At 45.4% G+C, this 22,550-nt stretch overlaps 1 protein-coding gene across 1 annotated transcript in view; it reads right to left on the bottom strand.

Moving 5' to 3' along the window:
• plekhn1 (pleckstrin homology domain containing, family N member 1) overlaps positions 1-22,550 on the bottom strand; it is a 55,742-nt gene that overhangs the window by 12,508 nt on the left and 20,684 nt on the right. The window contains exons 7-13 of the mRNA XM_070861032.1: positions 19,950-20,099; positions 17,835-17,915; positions 13,098-13,176; positions 11,993-12,142; positions 10,377-10,612; positions 6,261-6,494; positions 2,590-2,811 (exon numbers count right to left, since the gene is read on the bottom strand). Coding sequence (XP_070717133.1) covers positions 2,590-2,811; positions 6,261-6,494; positions 10,377-10,612; positions 11,993-12,142; positions 13,098-13,176; positions 17,835-17,915; positions 19,950-20,099 — 1,152 coding nt within the window. The remainder of the gene's footprint in view (positions 1-2,589; positions 2,812-6,260; positions 6,495-10,376; positions 10,613-11,992; positions 12,143-13,097; positions 13,177-17,834; positions 17,916-19,949; positions 20,100-22,550) is intronic.

Raw genomic sequence — 22,550 nt, forward strand, 5'->3', positions numbered from 1 at the left:
TTTGCCCAGGGATGGTTCCCATACTTAATACTGAACTCATTGCTGGCCAAGATTCTACACCCTTCTGCTGTGTAGCATTTAAGTAGCACCTTATTGTATCACAAAAATCATTGAATGATACAGAATGAGGCCATTCGGCCCATCATGCCTGGGCCCTCTCTTTTGAATGAGCTATCCAATTCGTCCCACTCCCATGCTCTTTTCCCCATAGCCCTGCAAATTTTTCCAATTTACTCAGGATGTACCAAAGTGCTTCCGAGCCAATGAGCTCTTTTGAACTGTAGTCACTGGGTTTTTTTAATTATTCATTTGCGGGATGTGGGCGTCGCTGGCAAGGCCGGCAATTATTGCCCATCCCTAATTGCCCCTTGAGAAGGTGGCGGTGAGCCGCCTTCTTGAACCGCTGCAGTCCGTGTGGTGAAGGTGCTCCCACAGTGCTGTTAGGGAGGGAGTTCCAGGATTTTGACCCAGCGACGATGAAGAAACCGCGATATACTTCTAAGTCAGGATGATGTGTGACTTGGAGGGGAATATGGAGGTGGTGGTGTTCCCATGCGCCTGCTGCCCTCGTCCTCCTAGGTGGTAGAGGTCACAGGTTTGGGAGGTGCTGCCGAAGAAGCCTTGGCGAGTTGCTGCAGTGCATCTTGTAACTGTTGCTATGTAGGCAAACGCAGCTGCCAGTCTGAGCGTGGCAAGATCCCCCAGACAGCAGTGAAATAAATCTATTTTCTGGTGGTTTTAGTTGACTGGACAGTGTTGACCAGGACACTGGGAGAACTTCCTGTTCTTCTTCAAGTAGCGTCATGGGATCCTTTATGTCCACCTGAAAGGCCTTGTTTTGATGCCTCATCTAAAGGATGACTCTTTCAGCAGTGCAGCATTTCCTCACTGCTGCACAGAGGTATCAGCCTAGAGTACGCATCCAAGTCTTAGACTGAGGCTTGAACCTACTCTAGCTCGTATACCCTTAATCTAGGCTGACACTTCAGTGCAGTACCGAGGGATTTAGCAATGGTTATACCATGCAGTGTGGCATTGAGCTATACCAAGCAGGTAGGTGGTGGGTTCAGCGGCCCCAACTGGGCTGCATTAACTGATTTTAATGGCTGATAGGGGTGCGAGAGTTGGCCACAGTTTCAACTGCCCTATTGCTGCCGAGAGGGGGCAAGTTGGGGAGGGTTCCTGATCTCTGTCCAGTGACACTGGACGCACAGTGTGCGTGTATGTGTCGGTATCGCAAGAGAGGAGGATCGGCCTCACAGATTGTAACGTATGCTCCTGTGAGCATGCTCACGGGTTTGTAGAGCTGTTGAGTTGGGAGTGGCTTAGCCAGTCACGGCATGTTCACAAGACTCAATAAAACCCCAGCCAGTTGGGTTCAAGGGGATCCACGATGAGGCAGGTGGTTGTGAGCCTGATGGATGAACCGGTAATGTGTAGTGTGATTGTTAAACCTTTTGCTAATAAACCAACTAGTTCTTAATAGCAATGTGTTGCTATGAATTCTTAAGCACAGGACCCATGAAGCAAATACACTACAACATATGATGACCTCCCATGCTTGAGCAGCTTGCCGACACTCACTGCCCAGTCTCACACATCACAAGGGCAGGGCTGCCCATCCTCCAGGACTGTCCTGGAGGGTCTAGGAATGAAAGATGAATCTCCTGGATACCATAGGAGCATTTTTTTTTTTTAATTGTGTATCTTTTTAAAGAATATTTAAATTTATTAGTTATAAAAATTTTGGAGATTAGGAAAAAAAGCTGTTTGACTGGGTGAGGTAGTTGGAGGTTGGTGGTCCTATGATGAAACCTCCAGGAATATGTCCAACCAGAGGCGGTGACCTTGCATAAGGGGTGTCGGCCCATTCAGGGGGAAGGGAGGGAAGATAGAGTCAGAAAATAATCCAGAAGCTCAATAACTTGGAGTATTGCTTACAGTTCTGGTCACCATATTATATAGAGAGGCACTGGGGAGGTGCAGAGAAGATTTACAAGGACGATACCAGGAATGCGAGGGTATACATATCAGGAAAGGATGAACAGGCTGGGTCTCTTTTCTCTTGAAAAGAGATGGCTAAGGGGTGACCTAATAGAGGTCTTTCAAATCTTGTGGATACAGAGAGAGAGTGTTTCCACATTTTGGGAAGTGCAAAACTGGAGGCCATCAATATAAGATAGTCACCAAGAAATCCAATGGGGAACTTAGGAGAAACTTCTGACCCAGAGAGTGGTGAGAATGTGGAACTCACTACCACAGGGAGTGGTTGAAACGAATAATCTAGAGGCATTTAAGGGGAGGCTAGACAAGTATATGAGGGAGAAGGGAATAGAGGGTTACGCTGATAGATTTAGATGAGGGAAGACGGGAGGAGGCTCGAGTGGAGCATAAAAGCCGGCATGGACTGGTTGGGCCGGATGGCCTGTTTCTGTGCTGTGTATCCGAGGTAATAATCTACACTAGACTACAGTCTCCTTTTGAAGCATGTATGGGTTCCTGCTTATCTCTGTTTGTCAACTGTGCCCATATCATACAGCTAAAATGAACTACCGTGAATAAGTGTGTGCACATTTGAACCATACTTACGTCTGTAGGTGGAGCTAACTGCTTCTTGGTCGCTGCAAAAGGCAGAGCATAAACTGGTGCCAAAGGGATATCCAGGTGTCCAGGAGCAAATGAGCAGGAATCCTTTCCTAAAACACAATTGGATTTGACTGGCGGCTGTGACAAGGGAAGACTCTTTCGAAGTGGTACTTGCTGATCACCTCGACGGTCTGGGAAAGATGAAGAATTGTGTCTGGTCACGGGCTGAAAGAACATAAGAACATAAGAAATCAGATCAGGAGTAGGCCATTCGGCCCCTCGAGCCTGCTCCGCCATTCAATATGATCATGGCTGATCTTCTACCTCAACTCCACTTTCCCACCCGATCCCCATATCCCTTGATTCCTTTAATATCCAAAAATCTATCGATCTCTGACATAGAAACGTAGAAAATAGGTGCAGCAGTAGGCCATTCGGCCCTTCAAGGCTGCACCGTCATTCAATAAGATCATGGCTGATCATGCAACCTCAGTACCCCACCCCTGTCTTCTCTCCATACCCCCTGATCCTTTTCGCCGTAAGGGCCACATCTAACTCCCTTTTGAATATGTCCAATAATCTAGACTCCATAACTTTCTGTGGTAGAGAATTCCACAGGTTCACAACTCTCTGGGTGAAAAAGTTTCTCCTCATCTCGGTCCTAAATGGCTTACCCCTTATCCTTAGATTGTGTCCCCTGGTTCTGGACTTCCCCAACATTGGGAACATTCTTCCTGCATTTAACCTGTCCTGTCCCGTCAGAATTTTATACGTTTCTATGAGATCCCCTCTCATTCTTCTAAATTCCAGTGAATATAAGCCTAGTCAATCCAGTCTTTCCTCATATGTCAGTCCTGCCATCCCGGGAATCAGTCTGGTGAACCTTCGTTGCACTCCTTCAATAGCAAGAATGTCCTTCCTCAGATTAGGAGACCAAAACTGCAAACAATACTCAAGGTGTGGTCTCACCAAGGCCCTGTACAGCTGCAGCAAGACCTCCCTGCTCCTATACTTAAATCCCCTCGCTATGAAGGCCAACATGCCATTTGCTTTCTTTATTGCCTGCTGTACCTGGATGTCTATCTTCAATGATTGATGTACCATGACACCCAGGTTTTGTTGCACCTCCCCTTTTAATAATCTGTCACCATTCAGATAATAATCTGCCTTCCTGCTTTTGCCACCAAAGTGGATAACCTCACATTTATCCACATTATCCTGCATCTGCCATGCATTTGTCCACTCACCTAACCTGTCCAAGTCACCCTGCAGCCTCTTAGCCTCCTCCTCATAGCTCACACCCAGCTTAGTGTCATCTGCAAACTTGGAGATATTACATTCAATTTCTTCATCTAAATCATTAATGTATATTATAAATAGCTGGGGTCCCAGCACTGAACCCTGCGGCACCCCACTAGTCACTGCCTGCCATTCTGAGTAGGACCCGTTTATTCCCACTCTTTGCTTCCTATCTGCCAACCAGTTCCCTATCCACGTCAATACATTACCCCAAATACCATGTGCCTTAATTTTGTACACTAATTTCTTGTGTGGGACCTTGTCAAAAGCCTTTTGAAAGTCCAAATACACCACATCCACGGGTTCTCCCTTATCCACTCTACTAGTTACATCCTGTCTTGAATATACTCAACGATGGAGCTTTCCCAGCCCCCTGGGGTAGAGAATTCCAAAGATTCACCACGCTCTGAGAGAAGATGTTTCTCCTCATTTCAGTCCTAAATGGCCGACCCCTTCTTCTGAGACTGTGACCCCTGGTTCTAGATTCCCCAGCCAGGGGAAACATCCTCCCTGCATCTACCCTGTCAAGCCCTGTAAGAATTATGTATGTTTCTTCTAAACTCTAGAGAATATAGGACTAGTCTACTCAATCTCTCCTCATAGGATAATCCCCCCAGTCAGTGAAAGGGAATGAAATTATGCACATTCCATGTTTGACAAGTATTTTGAAAATTGTCTCGTAACTTAACTGCGGTTATAAAAATCTCACTGTTGATTGAGCTGCCATTTATCACAGGAATCGGCTGGTGAATTTGATTCTAGTCTGATAAAGAATGTAAATAAAAATAACCCTGTTCTGCTTTTTGAATTCTCTCCATCTCCCATATCATGCACCAATGTCAGTTGGCACCGTTGCAAAGAGTGACATTTTTTTCCCCTTTGGCATCAACCGAAGTGAAAACATCGGCAGGATCTTGCAACTAATTGTGTTTGGTGTTTTTCCAATTCTGCCTCATCCACTCCCGAAGAAGCCAAGCCCTGTGGCTCCTTGGGTACCAGCAGAAACTCGCAACCATTTTTGTGCACAAGCCCAGACAGGCTGTTGAACTGCAGTGAGCATCATAGCTGAGCCTGGGGCCCAGGAGCTTCGTGATCAGAGCCCAGGAGATGCAAGGGCCCAGGGGCAGCACAGGGCAGCCCACACTGCGATCCATGGATAGTAGGAGTATGTGTGCACAACTAGGTCTGTGCAGCAGAGCTGGTCTCCAGTCGTCTTGGCTAATCCTTGCCACTGGACCAAGACCTAGCTCTGTCAAGCCCGTGTGGTGGCTGGTGTGCAACGGCCATACCACGTTAAAAGAATCCACACACAGGCATCTTCCACCCTTCAGGATGTAGTTTGGGATCTGGAATGTCAGTTCCCTCATTGAAACACCTGTGAACTCATCCTTTTTGGTGGGGAAGCAGGTCATCCTCAACACAGGGGACTGCCTAAAACTAAGCCTGACTCTTCCCTCAGCTCTCTCAGGGCTGGACACCCCAGATTATACACACACATTGCTGGAGCGGGGCTTGAACCAACAACCTCCTTGACTTAGTAGCGAGAGTGCTACCAACTGAGCCAACACTGATGTCGACATTGGAAATTGCCCTGTGGAATATATAAGTAACAAATAGGTTGACACATTCATAGAAAGTTCCTTTGCTATTTTAAGAAAGGTTTTAAACCATTAAGTTCAAATTAGCAGAGGAATTTCACATAAGAACATTAATGTGCTTGTTACTAGTACTTTTCTAAGATTACTATATTTAATAATACTCTCAAGCATCTGATGTTCCATCAATCCCATCTACAAGGCACAAGTCAGGAGTGTGATGGAATACTCTCCACGTACCTGGATGAGTGCAGCTCCAACAACACTCAAGAAGCACGACACCATCCAGGACAAAGCAGCCCACTTAATTGGCATCCCATCCGCCACCTTCAACATTCACTCCCTCCACCACCGGCGCCCCCTGGCTGCAGTGTGCACCATCTACAAGATGCACTGCAGCAACTCACCAAGGCTTCTTCGGCAACACCTCCCAAACCCACGACCTCTACCACCTAGATGTGAGCGCAATCACCTGCAAGATCCCTGCCAAGTCACACACCATCCTGACTTGGAAATACATCGGTGTTCCTTCATCGTCACTGGGTCAAAAACCTGGAACTCCCTCCCTAACAGCACTGTGGGAGCACCTTCACCACACGGACTGCAGCGGTTCAAGAAGGCGGCTCACCACCACCTTCTCAAGGGGTAATTAGGGATGGGAAATAAATACTGGCCTTACCAGCGACACCCAAATCCCAGGAATGAACTTGAAAAAATCATCCAGTGCTTAGCGCTGTAATTTTGGCCAATCTCTTCTCGTACTGGTGAAGCACTGCTTACCTCTCGAAGCCAAAGAAGCTTTGCAGACGTGGTTGGTTGTAGCTGAAAAGGCATATAAGGTTCGGCATATGTTGGAGACAGGCAGTTGTTCAAACATTCACCACTAGGTGAACAACAGCTGGATGCTGGGTTTCCAGACTGCAATGTAGTTGGCGATAACCTGGCCATATTGGATCCTGTTGTCCCACTGTTACTCTGTTGGCATTTGATTGAAGGATCTTGACCGGTGACCATCTGAAATAAGTGAAAGAAATATTTGCGTCAGCTCACTAAATGAACAAAGTTAAAACATTTCAGTGCAACACAGCAAATCTCAAAGTGCTTAGCAACAAGTACAAAGCACAGTAACAAAGACAATTAAAGAAAGACTCGCATTTATATAGCACCTTTCACGACCACCGGACATCCCAAAGCGCTTTACAGCCAATTAAGTACTTTTTGGAGTGTCGTCATTGTTGTAATGTGGGAAAGACATTAGCTAATATGCATGCAGCAAACTCCCACAAACAGCAATGTGATAGTGACCAGATAATAGTGATATTGATTGAGGGATAAATATTGGTCAGGACACCAGGGATGACTCCCCTGCTTTTCATTCGAAATAGTGCCATGAGATCTTTTACATCCACCTGAAAGGCCTCGGTTTAATGACTCATCCAAAAGACAGCACCTCTGACAGTGCAGCACTCCACTGGAGTGTCAGCCTAGATTTATGTGCTCAGGTCTCTGGAGTGGGACTTGAACCCACAACCTTCTGACATGGAGGCGAGCGTGCTGCCCACTGAGCCATGGCTGACAATTAGTTTATACCAAAGCATCGTTTCTCTCCATGAGGAACATCCCCACAACCCAGATGTATCACATCCAATTGCATTGTCTCAGATTGGTACGGACTGCATTCTGTCTGTAGGTCTTTATGGTGGGAGGTCTGGAAAAATCATAATAATTTAGTTAATTTACCAGTTGCCGTTCAGAACACAAATAACATTAATTTCTAACGCGCTGATTATGTATAAAGAGAAGTCTCATAGCGAACCACAGTGTGCTGGAGTGATGGCTGTAATGTATTTGCTTCATGGGTTCTTTGCTTAAGATTTCATAGCAACACATTGCTATTAAGGACTAGTTGGTTTATTAACAAAGGTTTAACAATCACACTGCACATTACCGGTTCATCCACGAGACTCACAACCACCTGCCTCATCGTGGATCCCCCGAACCCAACTGGCTGGGGTTTTATTGAGTCTTGTGAACATCACGTGACTGGCTAAGCCATTCACAACTCAACAGCTCTACAACTATTTTGTTGCAAACAATAATCAAGTGCCCCCTGGTTAAAGGGGTGGGTCACACTCTAAAAACTTTCAATCAAGTGCCCCCTTGTTTTTTTTTTTGGGGGTGAGGGTTTTTGAGGACACCAAAAACACAAATTATACAAGTGCCCCCTCGCTAAAAAGGTGGGGGGGCACTAAAACCGACAAACTTAAACAAATTAAACTTTAGACATGTGGTTCAAATTAAAATTTGGTTGCCGGGGGATGATGATGCACTCCAGTCCCTCCGGCGCCCACCTCTCACGGAAGGCCGCGAGCGTACCGGTGGACACTGCGTGCTTCATCTCCAGGGACACCCTGGCTCAGATGTAACCGCGGAAGAGAGGCAGGCAGTCAGGCTGAACAACCCCCTCGACTGTCCGTTGCCTGTTCCAGCTGATGGCCCCCTTGGCCATGCCCAGGAGCAGTCCTACGAGGAGGCCTTCCAACCTGCCCGCTCCCCTCCGCACAGGGTGCCCAAAGATCAGGAGCGTGGGACTGAAATGCAGCCAGAATTTGAGGAGCAGCCCCTTCTCAACAGCTCTACAAACCTGTGAGCATACTCACGGGTGCATACATTGCAGTGGCTAAAAGAATCAGAACGGCGGGAAAGCTCAGGCAAAGAGAAGTGCCTCAAGGTTTTGAAAGGCAGGGAGGAGGTGGCAACGAGATGCTGAAGGAGGGAGTTCCAGATAGCCACAAGGCAGCTGAAGGAGGAGGCTCGAGTGGAGCATAAACGCTGGCAGGGACCAGTTGGGCCGAATGGCCTGTTTCTGTGCTGTAGACTCGATGTAATTCTATGTATTCCATCAATGAAACATTTTAATGTAAAAATTAGACCCGTACTTACATCTTTCTGCGAGAACGTGGCCCCGTGAGGCGCTGGCTGCGTTTTCAAAGCTGCAAAGGGTAGCGCATAGCCAGGGTACAAGCAATTTTCCACAGAAAGCAAGTTTTCTGAAGCGGTGTTGGACAAGGCTGGAGGCTGGGACAAGGCAAGTGCTTTACGCCCCTCTAATCTCAAACTGCCTCCACGCACCAGCAAAGGCGAAGAATTGTGCTTGTATGCAGACTAAAATTAATACAGATCATTAATATAACAGACATTTTAACATCTAACAGTATACCACATCATGCTTGACATTACATCCTCTTTTAGGGCAGTGAACACCACTGATTATTAAGCAAACTCAATGCAGGGGTACTGCGTACAGTGGAATCTTCACACTATATATATATTGAACTTTACCGTATGACAGGTTCTTTTAGATTAGAGGACTTCAGCTGATAGCACGCATGCAATTGGAAACATGACAGGTCAAGGGTCAGAGAAGGCCATTTGACCAAGAGGTCAAGCTCATATCGACAGTACCAGAACTCTTGTAGTCTAGTGTCCAATTGCACTTTGAGCTTTTCTAATGTCCTTATCTCTACTACCCTGGTTGGCATTATTATTACAAGCATTTATCACTTTTTACATCAAGAAGCATTTAATAATATCCACTTTGCTGGCGATGCCATCCCTTGGGTGAGATGTTTAGCCAAGGCCAGGTTTGTTTGTATCTGTGGTTCAGGTAGACAATAAACATCCCTTGACACTGTTTGAAGAAGCACAAGGAATTCTCCCAGTATCTTGGACAATATTCCTCCCTCAGCCAACATGATCAAAAGAGATGAACTGACCACTGATTTCACGACTGCTCGTGGATCTCGCCACGTACAAGTTGGCTGCCATGTTTCCCTACATAATAACAGTCAGTAAACTTCCAAGTTGTTCATTATATGCAAAGCATTTTAGTATGTTTCTGAGGAAGGTGATAAAATGCCATGTAACTGCAAGTCTTACTTTAATTTCTTAACAAACCTAGGGGTCTGATACGTATGCTTATCACTATAATAAATCATACGTGGCCCATGTTGGAGCTAATCACCCTGTGATCTTTAGGTTTAATGTAAACTCCAAAGGTGAGCACTGCAGGGGGAGCCTCCTTTATATAGGGAGACAGCACGAGGTGCAGTAATGTGTGCCTCCCGGGCTTTCCCCATCTGTTGGCTATTACATGTAATTACATGGTACAGAGCATGGCTGTAAATCCATCACAGGATCGAAATTGGGTGTCACTGCCCCGAGTGCTGATTTTACCACCAGCTTTTAGGTGCAGACTCCAGCTGCAAAATTCAGCTTTTTACGGCCAAAGATGAGAGAGCAGCGCTAATAGGTGGCGTTGCACATTCAGCCTCGGGCGGGAGTGCAGGAGGCCGACTGAATTTCCCCACGGGAGGCTGCCCGCGTGCTCGCTGGGAAACGAGAAGAAAGAAAGAAACACCTCAAACTTCTCCGACCCACACACAAACTTCTCCACCGTTACAACCAATGAAAAAGCAAAGAAATTTTAAAAAAAGATAAGAAAAACGTATCTTGCTCTCTGGCCGATTCTGCCCGAGTTCCGCTGTTTACTCACCACTCTATCCAGGCTGTAGGAACGCCTGCCGGGAAGGCCAACGTTCAAAGTAAATGTGGCGATAGAGGCACCAGGGGAGCGTTGCACGTTGGATGACATCACCACGCGGGAGGCGATAGCCGGCGCAGCGTTAGCTCTTGGCGCCTCTGCCAAAGAGCCAACTGAATCTCGGCGCAGACATGGACGCCGCTTACCGTCGGAGGTCAGCCTTTGCCGCCCATTAGTCGCCTCCCGCGCGGGGTAACGGCCGGCGGTATGAGCTGAATTTCAACCCCCTGGTGCCGCTTATGCAAAATTGTAGAATAATCGCGTAATATTTTATTGAACAGAACATCGCTTACCGAGGTAAGTCTTAAGGGCATGGCGGGTGCGGGGAACCACGATGGGGGCGGTGTGTAAGGCTCGGCATAATCAGCAGAGTCGAGCTGCCCTGCCACATCCTCAGTGACCAGAGCAGGCAGGCTTTCCGATGCGGAAATCATTTCTACCGGTTTCTGGGGAAAGGTGAATATTCCGTACACCGTCGTTGGGCTGTTGCCGCGCCGGTGTGACTCGAGCGAAGGATCGCGCCTGTCTGCTGACTAAAATGAATGAATATTTTAGTCACCGAGAGACAAAAAAAAGCACCTAGATCTGCCAATGGTTAGGGGCAGATTACAAAACACAAGTACAGTCAGACCCTGCCTTTGGGACCACATCTGTAATTGACTACAATACCTCACGTAATACAAACAGTCTGATCCTGATAACTGAAAGTCAGTGCTGTGCTTAGATAAAAATGGAAACACGCAATGCAAGGTGGGAACTCCGTGCTAAATTGAATAAAATGACTCTGAATTAAGTGGAGCGTATAATACGTTTCATTTCGCTTCTTCCTCCTTTTTCATAGAATCAAGGACATTTACGGCACAGAAGGAGGCCATTCGACCCATGGTGTCTGTGCTGCAGTTTGTTTGTCTGCTAATTACCTGAAGAGTTAACCCAGTTATTGCAAAGGGGTTTTGTTATGTATACAAACTGAGTACTGTTTAACTAAGCAAGGTACACCTTTGCTTCTGCTTTATTTGGGCCCAAAGTGCCTGACTCACAAAATGGCTGGCCTTTTATACCAGAGCAGCACCGTGTGCATGCTGCTCAGTGGCCTCCAGCAATGACACCATCTGGTGGCTACAAACAGCATGTGCATACATGAGAGGTTTAACACTTCTGTTAAAATACTGGAGAAAGGAATTTCATCCGAATGCCTCAACGTTCTGTGATGTCAATGCAGCAAACTGACAAGCAAAGAATTAATACATTCTGACGTAAGAATGTGATTTACAAGAATGACAGAAAACGCGAAAATAAAATAACTTATATACATTATATAAAAGTGCACAAAAGATGTAAGGAAGTTCCTATTTTTTTTTTAATAAATCACTTGATATTTTGCAGACTTTCTCACTGTTGGGTATGGGTGTGGTCTGTATACATTGTGTCAGCCGTGGCTCAGTGGGCAGCACTCTCGCCTCTGAGTCAGAAGGTTGTGGGTTTGAGTCCCACTCCAGAGACTTGAGCACAGAAATCTAGGCTGACACTCCAGTGCAGTGCTGAGGGAGTGCTGCACTGTCAGAGGTGCTGTCTTTCGGATGAGACGTTAAACCGAGGCCCCGTCTGCCCTCTCAGGCGGCGTAAATGATCCCATGGCCACTTTTCAAAGAAGAGCAGGGGAGTTATCACTGGTGTCCTGAGCCAATATTTATCCCACCATCAACATTATTAAAACAGATTATCTGGTCATTATCGCATTGCTGTTTGTGGGAGCTTGCTGTGCGCAAATTGGCTGCCGCGTTTCCCACATTACAACAGTGACTGCACTCCAAAAGGTTCTTCATTGGCTGTAAATCACTTTGTCACGTCCGCTGATCATGAAAGGTCCTATATAAATGCAAGTCAGTCTTTATATTGTAAATTGTACCTACCTGATCTCTGCACCGTGGAGAATGTTTATAATCATTGATCGTGGAAGCTTTTTGAACTGTGACCCCTGCGGAACTCAGGTAATGTATTAACTTCTGGTGTGCTGTGCTATTCTGAGAGGACACCACGATTTGGTTGATCATTTTACCTGGAATATGAAGGCACATTAGAAAGAGTGAGCGTGTGGCAATATATAGAACATTCAATACCTGGGCCTGTGTTTCAGAGCTGCAAGCTGTTTGCTGGGTTCAGCTAGCACATTGTAGAGTGGGACTGTCAAATATCCCATGGGACCTCTTGGCCCTCTGTTGCTGGGGACCAATGGAAGGGGAATGGGCGAGGAATGTGAGCTGTGAAGCCTGCCACGGTTGAATAGCGTACGGAATGGATCAGGATTCAAGAGGCATGTTCAATGGGAATCAGGGAATATTTATGCATCACTTTCCTTTAGGAAATTATATGGGCGTGGTATAAACCATGGTTAGCAAATCCACCCGGATACCGTCTTCACAATCTTCTATCACAACATCCTTTGGCCCGCTCATCCCTTCTTACAAATCTCAACACCCGCACACCTACAAATCCCAGACATTCCACCTCCACCACATGCCCCTCACACTCCCACCCCTTGTCTCCGCGCAAAATACATGCTCTGATTTTTACATCATCGACAAGCCGATAATTTCAATTCGTCTTTGTGCTGAATTCTCATCCTCATTTTCAAATCTCTCCGTGGCCTCGCCCCGCCCTGTCTCTGTAGCCTCCTCCAGCCCTACAACCCTCCGAGATCTCTGCGCTCCTCCAATTCTGGCCTCTTGCGCACCCCCGCTTTCCTTCGCTCCACCACCGGTGGCCGTGCCTTCAGCTGCCAAGGCCCTAAAGCTCTGGAACACCCTCCCTAAACCTCTCCGCCTCTCTCTCCTCCTTCAAGAGGCTCCTTAAAGCCTACCTCTGTGACCACCTGCCCTAACATCTCCGTATGTGGCTCAGTATCAAAGTTTGTTTTATAACACTCCTGTCAAGCGCCTTGGGATCTTTTACTACGTTAAAGGTGCTATATAAATATAAGTTGTTGTTGTGATGAGCATTTTCACTGCACTCACCTTCTATCAGCAATGTGCTTGAATCACTGTCAGATTCCTCCTGTTCAGATATTGTTATAGCGTTAAGCGGAAGCTCACCCTGTAAGCCAGCACAAAAAAGGACAAATAAATTAAACAGCCTGTGCTGTGTGTCTTCATTTAGATTCCTTGATGTTCAGAATTTTTAAGCACAGTATTTTGTCAATGTTATGATGTTGTCATTTTCAACACAAAAATATATTTTTTTCCCCGTGTAATTCCTTTCTCCGAACTGTGGAACTCCTTACCCATCTCAGTCTTTTATTACTTAGAATCATAGAACGGTTACAGCACAGAAGGAGGCCATTCGGCCCGTCGAGCCCGTGCCGGCTCTCTGCAAGAGCACTTCAGCTAGTCCCACTCCCCCGCCCTTTCCCCATAGCCCTGCAAATTTTTTCTTTCAGATACTTATCCAATTCCCTTTTGAAAGCCACGATTGAATCTGCCTCCACCACCCTTTCAGGCAGCGCATTCCAGATCCTAACCACTCGCTGTGTAAAAATGTTTTTCCTCATGTCGCCTTTGGTTCTTCTGCCAATCACCTTAAATCTGTGCCCTCTGGTTCTCGACCCTTCCGCCAATGGCAACAGTTTCTCTCTATCAGCTCTGTCCAGACCCCTCATGATTTTGAACACCTCGATCAAATTTCCTCTCAACCTTCTCTGCTCCAAGGAGAACAACCCCAGCTTCTTGAATGGCAGAGCAGGCTCGAGGGATCAAATGGCCTACTCCTGCTCCTATTTCTTATGTTCTTATGTTCTCCAGTCTATCCACGGAACTGAAGTTCCTCACCCCAGGAATCATTCCCGTAAATCTTTTCTGCACCCTCTCTAAGGCCTTCACATCCTTCCTAAAGTGTGGTGCCCAGAATGGGACACAATACTCCAGTTGGGGCTGAACCAGTGTTTCATAAAGGTTCATCGTAACCTCCTTGCTTTTGTACTTTATACCTCTATTCATGAAGCCCAGGATCCCGTAAACTTTTTTCACTGTTTTCTCAACCTGCCCTGCCACCTTCAATGATTTGTGCATATATAGCCCTAGGTCTTTGGCAGAAATAATTGAAAATCAAATTATAACTTAAATGGAGAAAAAATGCAAAGTACTGCAGTACAGAGGGACCTGGGGGTCCTTGTGCATGAAACACAAAAATATAGTATGCAGGTACAGCAAGTAATCAGGAAGGCCAATGGAATGTTGGCCTTTATTGCAGGGGAGATGGAGCATAAAAGCAGGAGAAGTCCTGCTACAACTGTACAGGGTATTGGTGAGGCCACACCTGGAGTACTGCGTGCAGTTTTGGTCTCCGTATTCAAGGAGGGATATACTTGCATTGGAGGCTGTTCAGAGAAGGTTCACTAGGTTGATTCCGGAGATGAGGGGGTTGACTTATGAAGATAGGTTGAGTAGGTTGGGCCTCTACTCATTGGAGTTCAGAAGAATGAGAGGTGATCTTATTGAAATTTGTAAGGTAATGAGGGGGCTCGACAAGGTGGATTCAGAGAGGATATTTCCATTCATAGGGGAAACTAAAACTAGGGGGCATAGTCTCAGAATAAGGGGCCGCCCATTTAAAACTGAGATGAGGAGAAATTTCTTCTCTCAGAGGGTTGTAAATCTGTGAAATTCTCTGCCCCAAAGAACTGTGGAGGCTGGGTCATTGAATATATTTAAAGCGGAGATAGACAGATTTTTGAGCGATAAGGGAGTAAAGGGTTATGGGGAGCGGACAGGGAAATGGAGCTGAGGCCAAGATCAGACCAGCCATGATCTTATTAAATGGCGGAACAGGCTCGTGGGGCCAAATGGCATACGCCTGCTTCTATTTCTTATGTTCTTATGTCTCCCTGTTCATGCACCCCCTTTAGGATTGTACCCTTTAGTTTATATTTCCTCTCCTCATTCTTTCTTCCAAAATGTATCACTTCACACTTTTCTGCGTTAAATTTCATCTACCATGTGTCTGTGCATTCCACCAGCCTGGCTATGTCCTCTTGATGTCTCTCACTTCTCCTCACTGTTCACTATACTTCCAAGTTTTGTGTCATCTGCAAATCATAGGTTATTTTTAACCTTGGCATTGTCTAATCGCTATTTCCACATTTACTTCATCTTGTCTCCTAATCTTTCCAGTCCTCGTGTTCTCCTGTTCACCAAGCTTTCTCAGTTAAAGTTAATAATAACGAAAATTAGGCCTGGCATCAGATAATGCCAATTTCAGTCGCTCACATTAGCCCCCCACCTCTCGAAGGGCATGTTTGACTAGTGCCTCACATAAAAATATATTTTTTCCCGCTATTGCCTGAAAGGGCAGTGAAGGAAGCAGATTCAATAGAACATTTCAAAAAGAAATTGGATCTCTACTTAAAAAGGAAACATTTTCAAGGCTATGGGGAAAGAGCAGGGGGAGTGGGACTAATTGGAGAGCTCTTTCAGAGAGCCGGCACAGGCACGATGGGCCGAATGGCCTTCTGTACTGTTTGATTCTATGATTCTATGATTCATTGTGTAGCTATGGATTTCAACCATTAAGTGTTGATTATGCTCTGATGTGGTCTAATAGGATAATGCTAATGGTGACAAGATCTTCCATGTAGATCCCTAATACCATGGTATCTACTTATGATAAGAAAGAATGAACACGTGCGGGTTCACCAATTTCAGAAGAAGACCCTCTACTGCATTTATATAGCACCTTTCATGACCTCAGGATGTCCCAAAGTGTTTTACAGCCAATTAAGTACTTTGAAGTGTAGTCACTGTTGTAATGTTGGAAACACAGCAAGCTCCCACAAACAGCAATGTGATAATGACCAGATAATGTGTTTTAGTGATGTTGGTTAAAGGATAAAAATTGGCCCAGGGCACGGGGAGAACTTCCCTGCTTTTCTTTATAACAGTGCCATGGGATCTTTTACATACACCTGAGAGAGCAGATGGGGCTTCGATTTAACGGCTCATCCGAAAGATGGTACCTCCGACAGTGCGGCGCTCCCTCAGCACTGCGCTGGGAATGTCAGCCTAGATTATTTGTTCAAGTCTCTGGAGTGGGATTTGAACCCACAATCTTCTGACTCAGAGCTGAGTGTGCTACTAATGAACAACAGCTGACACCCAAAATAACGTTCACTGTTGTGGTACAGCATTTTGCATCAGCATTATAAATATAGTGCAACTGGTCTCTTGTGTACTCTCAATGCTTCAGAGTCACTTCAAAGCATATTTGGTGAGTTTAAAGATTTATATAACACAATTTACCTCTACATCCGCCATTGTACTTTCAACATAACTCATTCTGTGATCCCTTATTATATATTTCAGAGATACCTAGGTGAAGGGTCAAGGTTCAAGGTACAGGACATCACCAAGGTTAAGAGAGTGAGAGAGAAGATGGAGTTTGCTGCAACTGTACAAAACCCTAGTTTACACCGGAAAGCTGTGGAGGCTGGGTCATTGAATATATTTAAGGCGGAGATAGACAGATTTTTGAACGGTAAGGGAGTCAAGGGTTCTGGCGAATGGACAGAAGTGTGGTGTTGAGGCTGAGATCGGATCTTATTAAATGGCGGAGCAGGCTCGAGGGACCAAATGGCCTACTCCTGCTCCTATTTCTTATGTTCTTAGGTTCTTATGTTCTCAACAGGCATAAACTAAATCTGATTTGATCTGAAAAGGTGGAACATTTAAGCGATTTGGAGTCTAAGGGAATCAAGGGATATGGCGATCAGGTGAGAAAGTAGAGTTGAGGTCGATGATCAGCCGTGATCTTATTGAATGGTGGAGCAGGCTCGAGGGGTCAAATGGCCTACTCCTGCACCTATTTCTTATGTTCTTATGTCGACCATACCTGGAGAAAATTCTGGGCACCACACCTGAGGGAGGATATATTGGCCTTGGAGGGAGTGCAGCGTGGGTTTACCAGAATGATACCCGGACACCAAAGGTTAAGTTACGAGGCGAGATTACACAAACAGGGGTTGTATTCCCGAGAATTTAGAAGGTTAAAGGGTGATCTGATCAAAGTTTTCAGGATATTAAGGGGAACAGATAGGGTAGATAGAGAGAAACTATTCCCGCTGGTTGGGGAGTCTAGGACTAGGGACATAGTCTAAACATTAGAGCCAGACCTTTCAGGAGTGAAATTAGGAAACACTTCTACACACAAAGGGCAGTAGAAGTTTGGAACTCTCTTCCACAAATGGTAATTCATGCTAGATCAATTGTTAATTTTAAATCTGAGATTGATACATTTTTGTGAACCAAAAGTATCAAGAGATATGGGGCAAAGGCGGGTATATGGAGTTAGGTCACAGATCAGCCATGATCTTATTGAATGGTGGAACAGGCTCGAGGGGCTGAATGGCCTCCTCCTGCTCCTATTTTTTATGTTCTTATGTAAATGACCTCCTCCTGTTCCTGTGTTCCTATGAGCAAGTCAAAAAGCCGTAATTAATTGACACCAAGATTGGATTTTAAAAGCCCTCAAGCTGTAGGCGGAAGGGAAGACTTAGGGAAGTAAGGAGTTCCAGAGTTTTGAAGTACTGCGATCGTGCACAGAACAAATCATTCTTAATAGCTAGAGTTTGATGACTTACAAATCATCTACTTTGAGTAAATATAACTGTACATGTTGCAGATATTTAGAAAGTATTAGAAAGTCTCTTTCACAGTCGGCACGACAGAACCACTCAGGAGATAATTGTTGTGAGCAACATTTACCTTGTAATGCAGGGCGTGGTCTTCTACAGACAGGATGAGAAGCGTCGTTGGGAAGAGAATCAAAAGACGATCATGTTGGTCCTGAAGAGAAAGTTGCACACAAAAAGTTTAATTAGCAACATAAAAACAGGAGGAGACCATTCAGTCCCTCGAGCCTGTTCCGCCATTCAATTAGGTCACGGCTGAACTGTTCCTCAACTCAATTTTACCCGCCTTTCATTTATACTACATTGATACCTGGACTTCAAGGGTTAAGTTACGAGGAGCAATTATACAAACTAAGGTTGGATTCCCTAGAATTTAGACGGTTAAGGGGTGAACTGATCGAAGTTTTCAAGATATTAAGGGGAACAGATAGAGAGAGACTATTCCCGCTGGTTGGGGAGTCTAGGACTAGGGGGGCATAGTCTAAAAATTAGAGCCAGACCTTTCAGGAGTGAGATTAGGAAACATTTCTACACACAAAGGGCGGTAGAAATTTGGAACTCTCTTCCGCAAATGGTAATTGATGCTAGCTCAATTGTTAATTGTAAATCTGAGATTTTTGTTAGCCAAAAACCCCTGTTGAAAAATAAGAGCATTTTTATTAAAGAAATGGAACACTTTTGTACTTCAGGCACCCAGTGTCTGCATCAAACACTCCTAGGTCGGGTATAACACATGCTGGTTCCTCTAGACTGCCCCAAGTTCAGAAGAGGACCCTCCACTGCACAAGAGTGACAGCTTCCAGTTTCAAACTCTACTCATCCTGCAACCTTTGGAGTGATATTAGCAATTTAATGCCAATTGATGTCAACAACTGGGCACTTTTGTCTTGTGGCCGAACTGGGTTGAAGATGCTGAAGCCTATCTTAGATTTAAAACAGAGATGAGAAGGAATTTCTTCTCTCAGAGGGTTGTAAATCTGTGGAATTTGCTGCCTCAGAGAGCTGTGGAAGCTGGGACATTGAATAAATATAAGACAGAAATAGACAGTTTCTTAAACGATTAGGGGATAAGGAGTTATGGGGAGCGGGCGGGGAAGTGGAGCTGAGTCCATGATCAGATCAGCCATGATCTTATTAAATGACGGAGCAGGCTCGAGGGGCCATGTGGCCTACTCCTGTTCCTATTTCTTATGTTCTTATGTATAAGGCATTAACAGCCAACTAGGAGGAAGAGTCCATCAGCTCACATGCCTGTATCTGGTTTCGAATCCAGATCTCAGAGGTACAGGGACATTGTGCTAACCCTTATGCCAACCAACAACAAACAACAACAATGCACATTTATATAGCACCTTTAACATAGTTTAAAAAAAAGTCTCAAGGTGCTCCACAGGAGCGTAATCAAACAAAATTTGACACCGAGCCACATAAGGAGATATCAGGACAGGCGACCAGAAGCTTGGTCCAAGAGATAGGTTTTAAGGAACGACTAAATGCAGGGAAGAGAGGTAGAGATGTGGAGAGCTTTAGGGTGGGAATTCCGGACTATTAGGCCTAGGAGGCTGAAGGTACGGCCACCAATGGTGGAGCGATGGAAATCAAGGATGCACAGGAGGCCAGAATTGGAGGAGCGCAGAGATTTTGGAGGGTAGTAGGGTTGGAGATAACCAGATAAAACCGTATGCAAAGCTTATATTTCTTATCCATTATTATAAATGCTATCATTATAAAATTGTTTGTATAATATTCAGCCAAGTTAACATGCCAATATGAAAAGGCAAGTCTAGTATTTGCACAACTTCATTGCGGTGTATTCTGGCAAGGTTTAATTCCTGTTCAATAAATGATTGTCTTTGCACTTGGTTCTCAAGGCATTCGAGCTAACAAAGATTGAATAAACAGTCAATCTGTGCCAAAGTACAAAGGCTGATTAAAGCTAATGTTCCTGGTCACAGTTTCAAGGCCAGGCCCACCACTCTGCTCCACACCAAGAATAAGATGGATCCATTATTGTAGACTTTGGGTAGTGCCAATTCTCCAGAACCGGCCTAAAGTTTGCAGGAGTTAAAGATTATCCTCTTTGAGTGGGCAGGGTGGTTGGAGGTCATGTGACAAAACCTCCAGGAATATGTCCAATCAGATTTGGCGACTCTGCCTTGATGGTGCTCTCGCTAATTCGGGTCAATACCTGAAAGGGTAAGTGCTGTAACTTAGCCTCCGTTATCCAGATGATGCCGCCTAGCGAATTGATGCGACTCCTTTCGCCTCCATGGATTGGTTGGTTCAGAATGAAAGTCCTCAAGTCCACATTTGTAGTGATTTGTCCCGGGGAGTTGCGCTGTGTAAAATAAAACGCCGATTAACTGATGCACAATTATTGGGTTTGATATAATGAGCGGTGTCTCCTCAGTAACAACGGCGCAAGTACAATGATTGCTAGTCCAAACCTCCCATGTAAGGCGGCAAAATCCTCCCCTCAGGAAACAAAATCCTTCGTGCGGTAAATGTTACTATGTTAGTGTCTCCTGGTCAGAGCTTTGTGTAACGGGGCCATATATAGAAAGAAAGACTTGCATTTCTATAGCACCTTTCACATCCACTGGACATCCCAAAGTGCTTTACAGCCAATGAAGTACTTTTGAAGTGTAGTCACTGTTGTAATGTAGGAAATATGGCAGCCAATTTGCGCACAGCAAGCTCCCTCAAAGAGCAATGTAATAATGACCAGATCATCTGTTATTTGATGATGTTGGTTGAGGGATAAGTATTGGCCCGGATACTGGGGTAACTCCCCTGCTCTTCTTCTAAATACTGCCATGGGATCTTTTACATCCACCTGAGAGTAGACAGGACCTCGGTTTAACGTCTCATCCAAAAGATAGCACCTCCGACAGTGCAGCACTCTCTCAGCACTGCACTGGAGTGTCAGCTTAGATTTGTGCGCTCAAGTCTCTGGAGTGGGACTTGAACCCACAACCTTCTGACTCAGAGGCGAGGGTGCTGCCCACTGAGCCAGGGCTGACACCAATTTTGGTACGGAGGCTGGCATGTGCAATTTGCCACTTGTACAATTTCCTCTACATAATGGACAGAAAATTATGCAAGCTTCGAATCGAGCGCATCGAGCACATTGCCCAGATTTCCAATACACGCTGGTGTCTGTGTGGGTGCGCGGTGAATCGTGAAGACTAACCCAACGTGTATTCCGTAATTTACTGGAATTCTTTGAGGACATAACGAGCATGGTGGATAGAGGTGTACCGATGGATGTGGTGTATTTAGATTTCCAAAAGGCATTCGATAAGGTGCCACACAAAAGGTTACTGCAGAAGATAAAGCTACGCGGAGTCAGAGGAAATGTATTAGCATGGATAGAGAATTGGCTGGCGAACAGAAAGCAGAGAGTCGGGATAAATGGGTCCTTTTCGGGTTGGAAATCGGTGGTTAGTGGTGTGCCACAGGGATCGGTGCTGGGACCACAACTGTTTACAATATTCATAGATGACCTGGAAGAGGGGACAGAGTGCAGATGACACAAAGATTAGTGGGAAAGCGGGTTGTGTAGAGGACACAGAGAGGCTGCAAAGAGATTTAGATAGGTTAAGCGAATGGGCTAAGGTTTGGCCGAGGGAATACAATGTCGGAAAGTGTGAGGTCATCCACCTTGGGAAAAAAAACAAAAAAAGGGAATACTATTTGAATGGGGAGAAATTACAACATGCTGAGGTGCAGAGGGACCTGGGGGTCCTTGTGCATGAATCCCAAAAAGTTAGTTTGCAGGTGCAGCAGGTAATCAGGAAGGCGAATGGAATGTTGGCCTTCATTGCGAGAGGGATGGAGTACAAAAGCAGGGAGGTCCTTCTGCAACTGTATAGGGTATTGGTGAGGCCGCACCTGGAGTACTGCGTGCAGTTTTGGTCGCCTTACTTAAGGAAGGATAACTGGCTTTGGAGGGGGTACAGAGACGATTCACTAGGCTGATTCCGGAGATGAAGGGGTTACCTTATGATGATAGATTGAGTAGACTGGGTCTTTACTCGTTGGAGTTCAGAAGGATGAGGAGTGATCTTATAGAAACATTTAATATAATGAAAGGGATAGACAAGATAGAGGCAGAGAGGTTGTTTCCACTGGTCGGGGAGACTAGAACTAGGGGGGCACAGCCTCAAAATACGGGGGAGCCAATTTAAAACCGAGTTGAGAAGGAATTTCTTCTCCCAAAGGGTTGTGAATCTGTGGAATTCTCTGCCCAAGGAAGCAGTTGAGGCTAGCTCATTGAATGTATTCAAATCACAGATAGATAGATTTTTAACCAATAAGGGAATTAAGAGTTATGGGGAGTGGGCGGGTAAGTGGAGCTGAGTCCACGGCCAGATCAGCCATGATCTTGTTGAATGGTGGAGCAGGCTCGAGGGGCTAGATGCCTACTCCTGTTCCTAATTCTTATGTTCTTATGTTCTTATGAGTAGGCACCCGTGCATGTGGGTGCGTGTCTGCCATGGCAGTCAGCAGGAGGAGATTGCCCAATCTCAATGCAGGGACTCCGAGAGCAATTGTGGCATCTTGACAGAGAGGGGTCACCAACAAAAAGTAGCTAAAATATATAAACAATGTCAAAAATAAGAGACTCAGCTCTTATAGAAAATAATGGATAGATAGGATGGAATTATTTTTTCATGGAATGGTGCAAGTGACACAATGAAGCAAATAAACAATAGTTGAGATAACATACAACATGGATAACCAATCGGCTGCAACCTTATTTGTCAGTCTTTGATATCTGTCATAT

Source organism: Pristiophorus japonicus, chromosome 18 (genome assembly GCF_044704955.1).
Source record: "Pristiophorus japonicus isolate sPriJap1 chromosome 18, sPriJap1.hap1, whole genome shotgun sequence".
Lineage (NCBI taxonomy): Eukaryota > Metazoa > Chordata > Chondrichthyes > Pristiophoridae > Pristiophorus > Pristiophorus japonicus.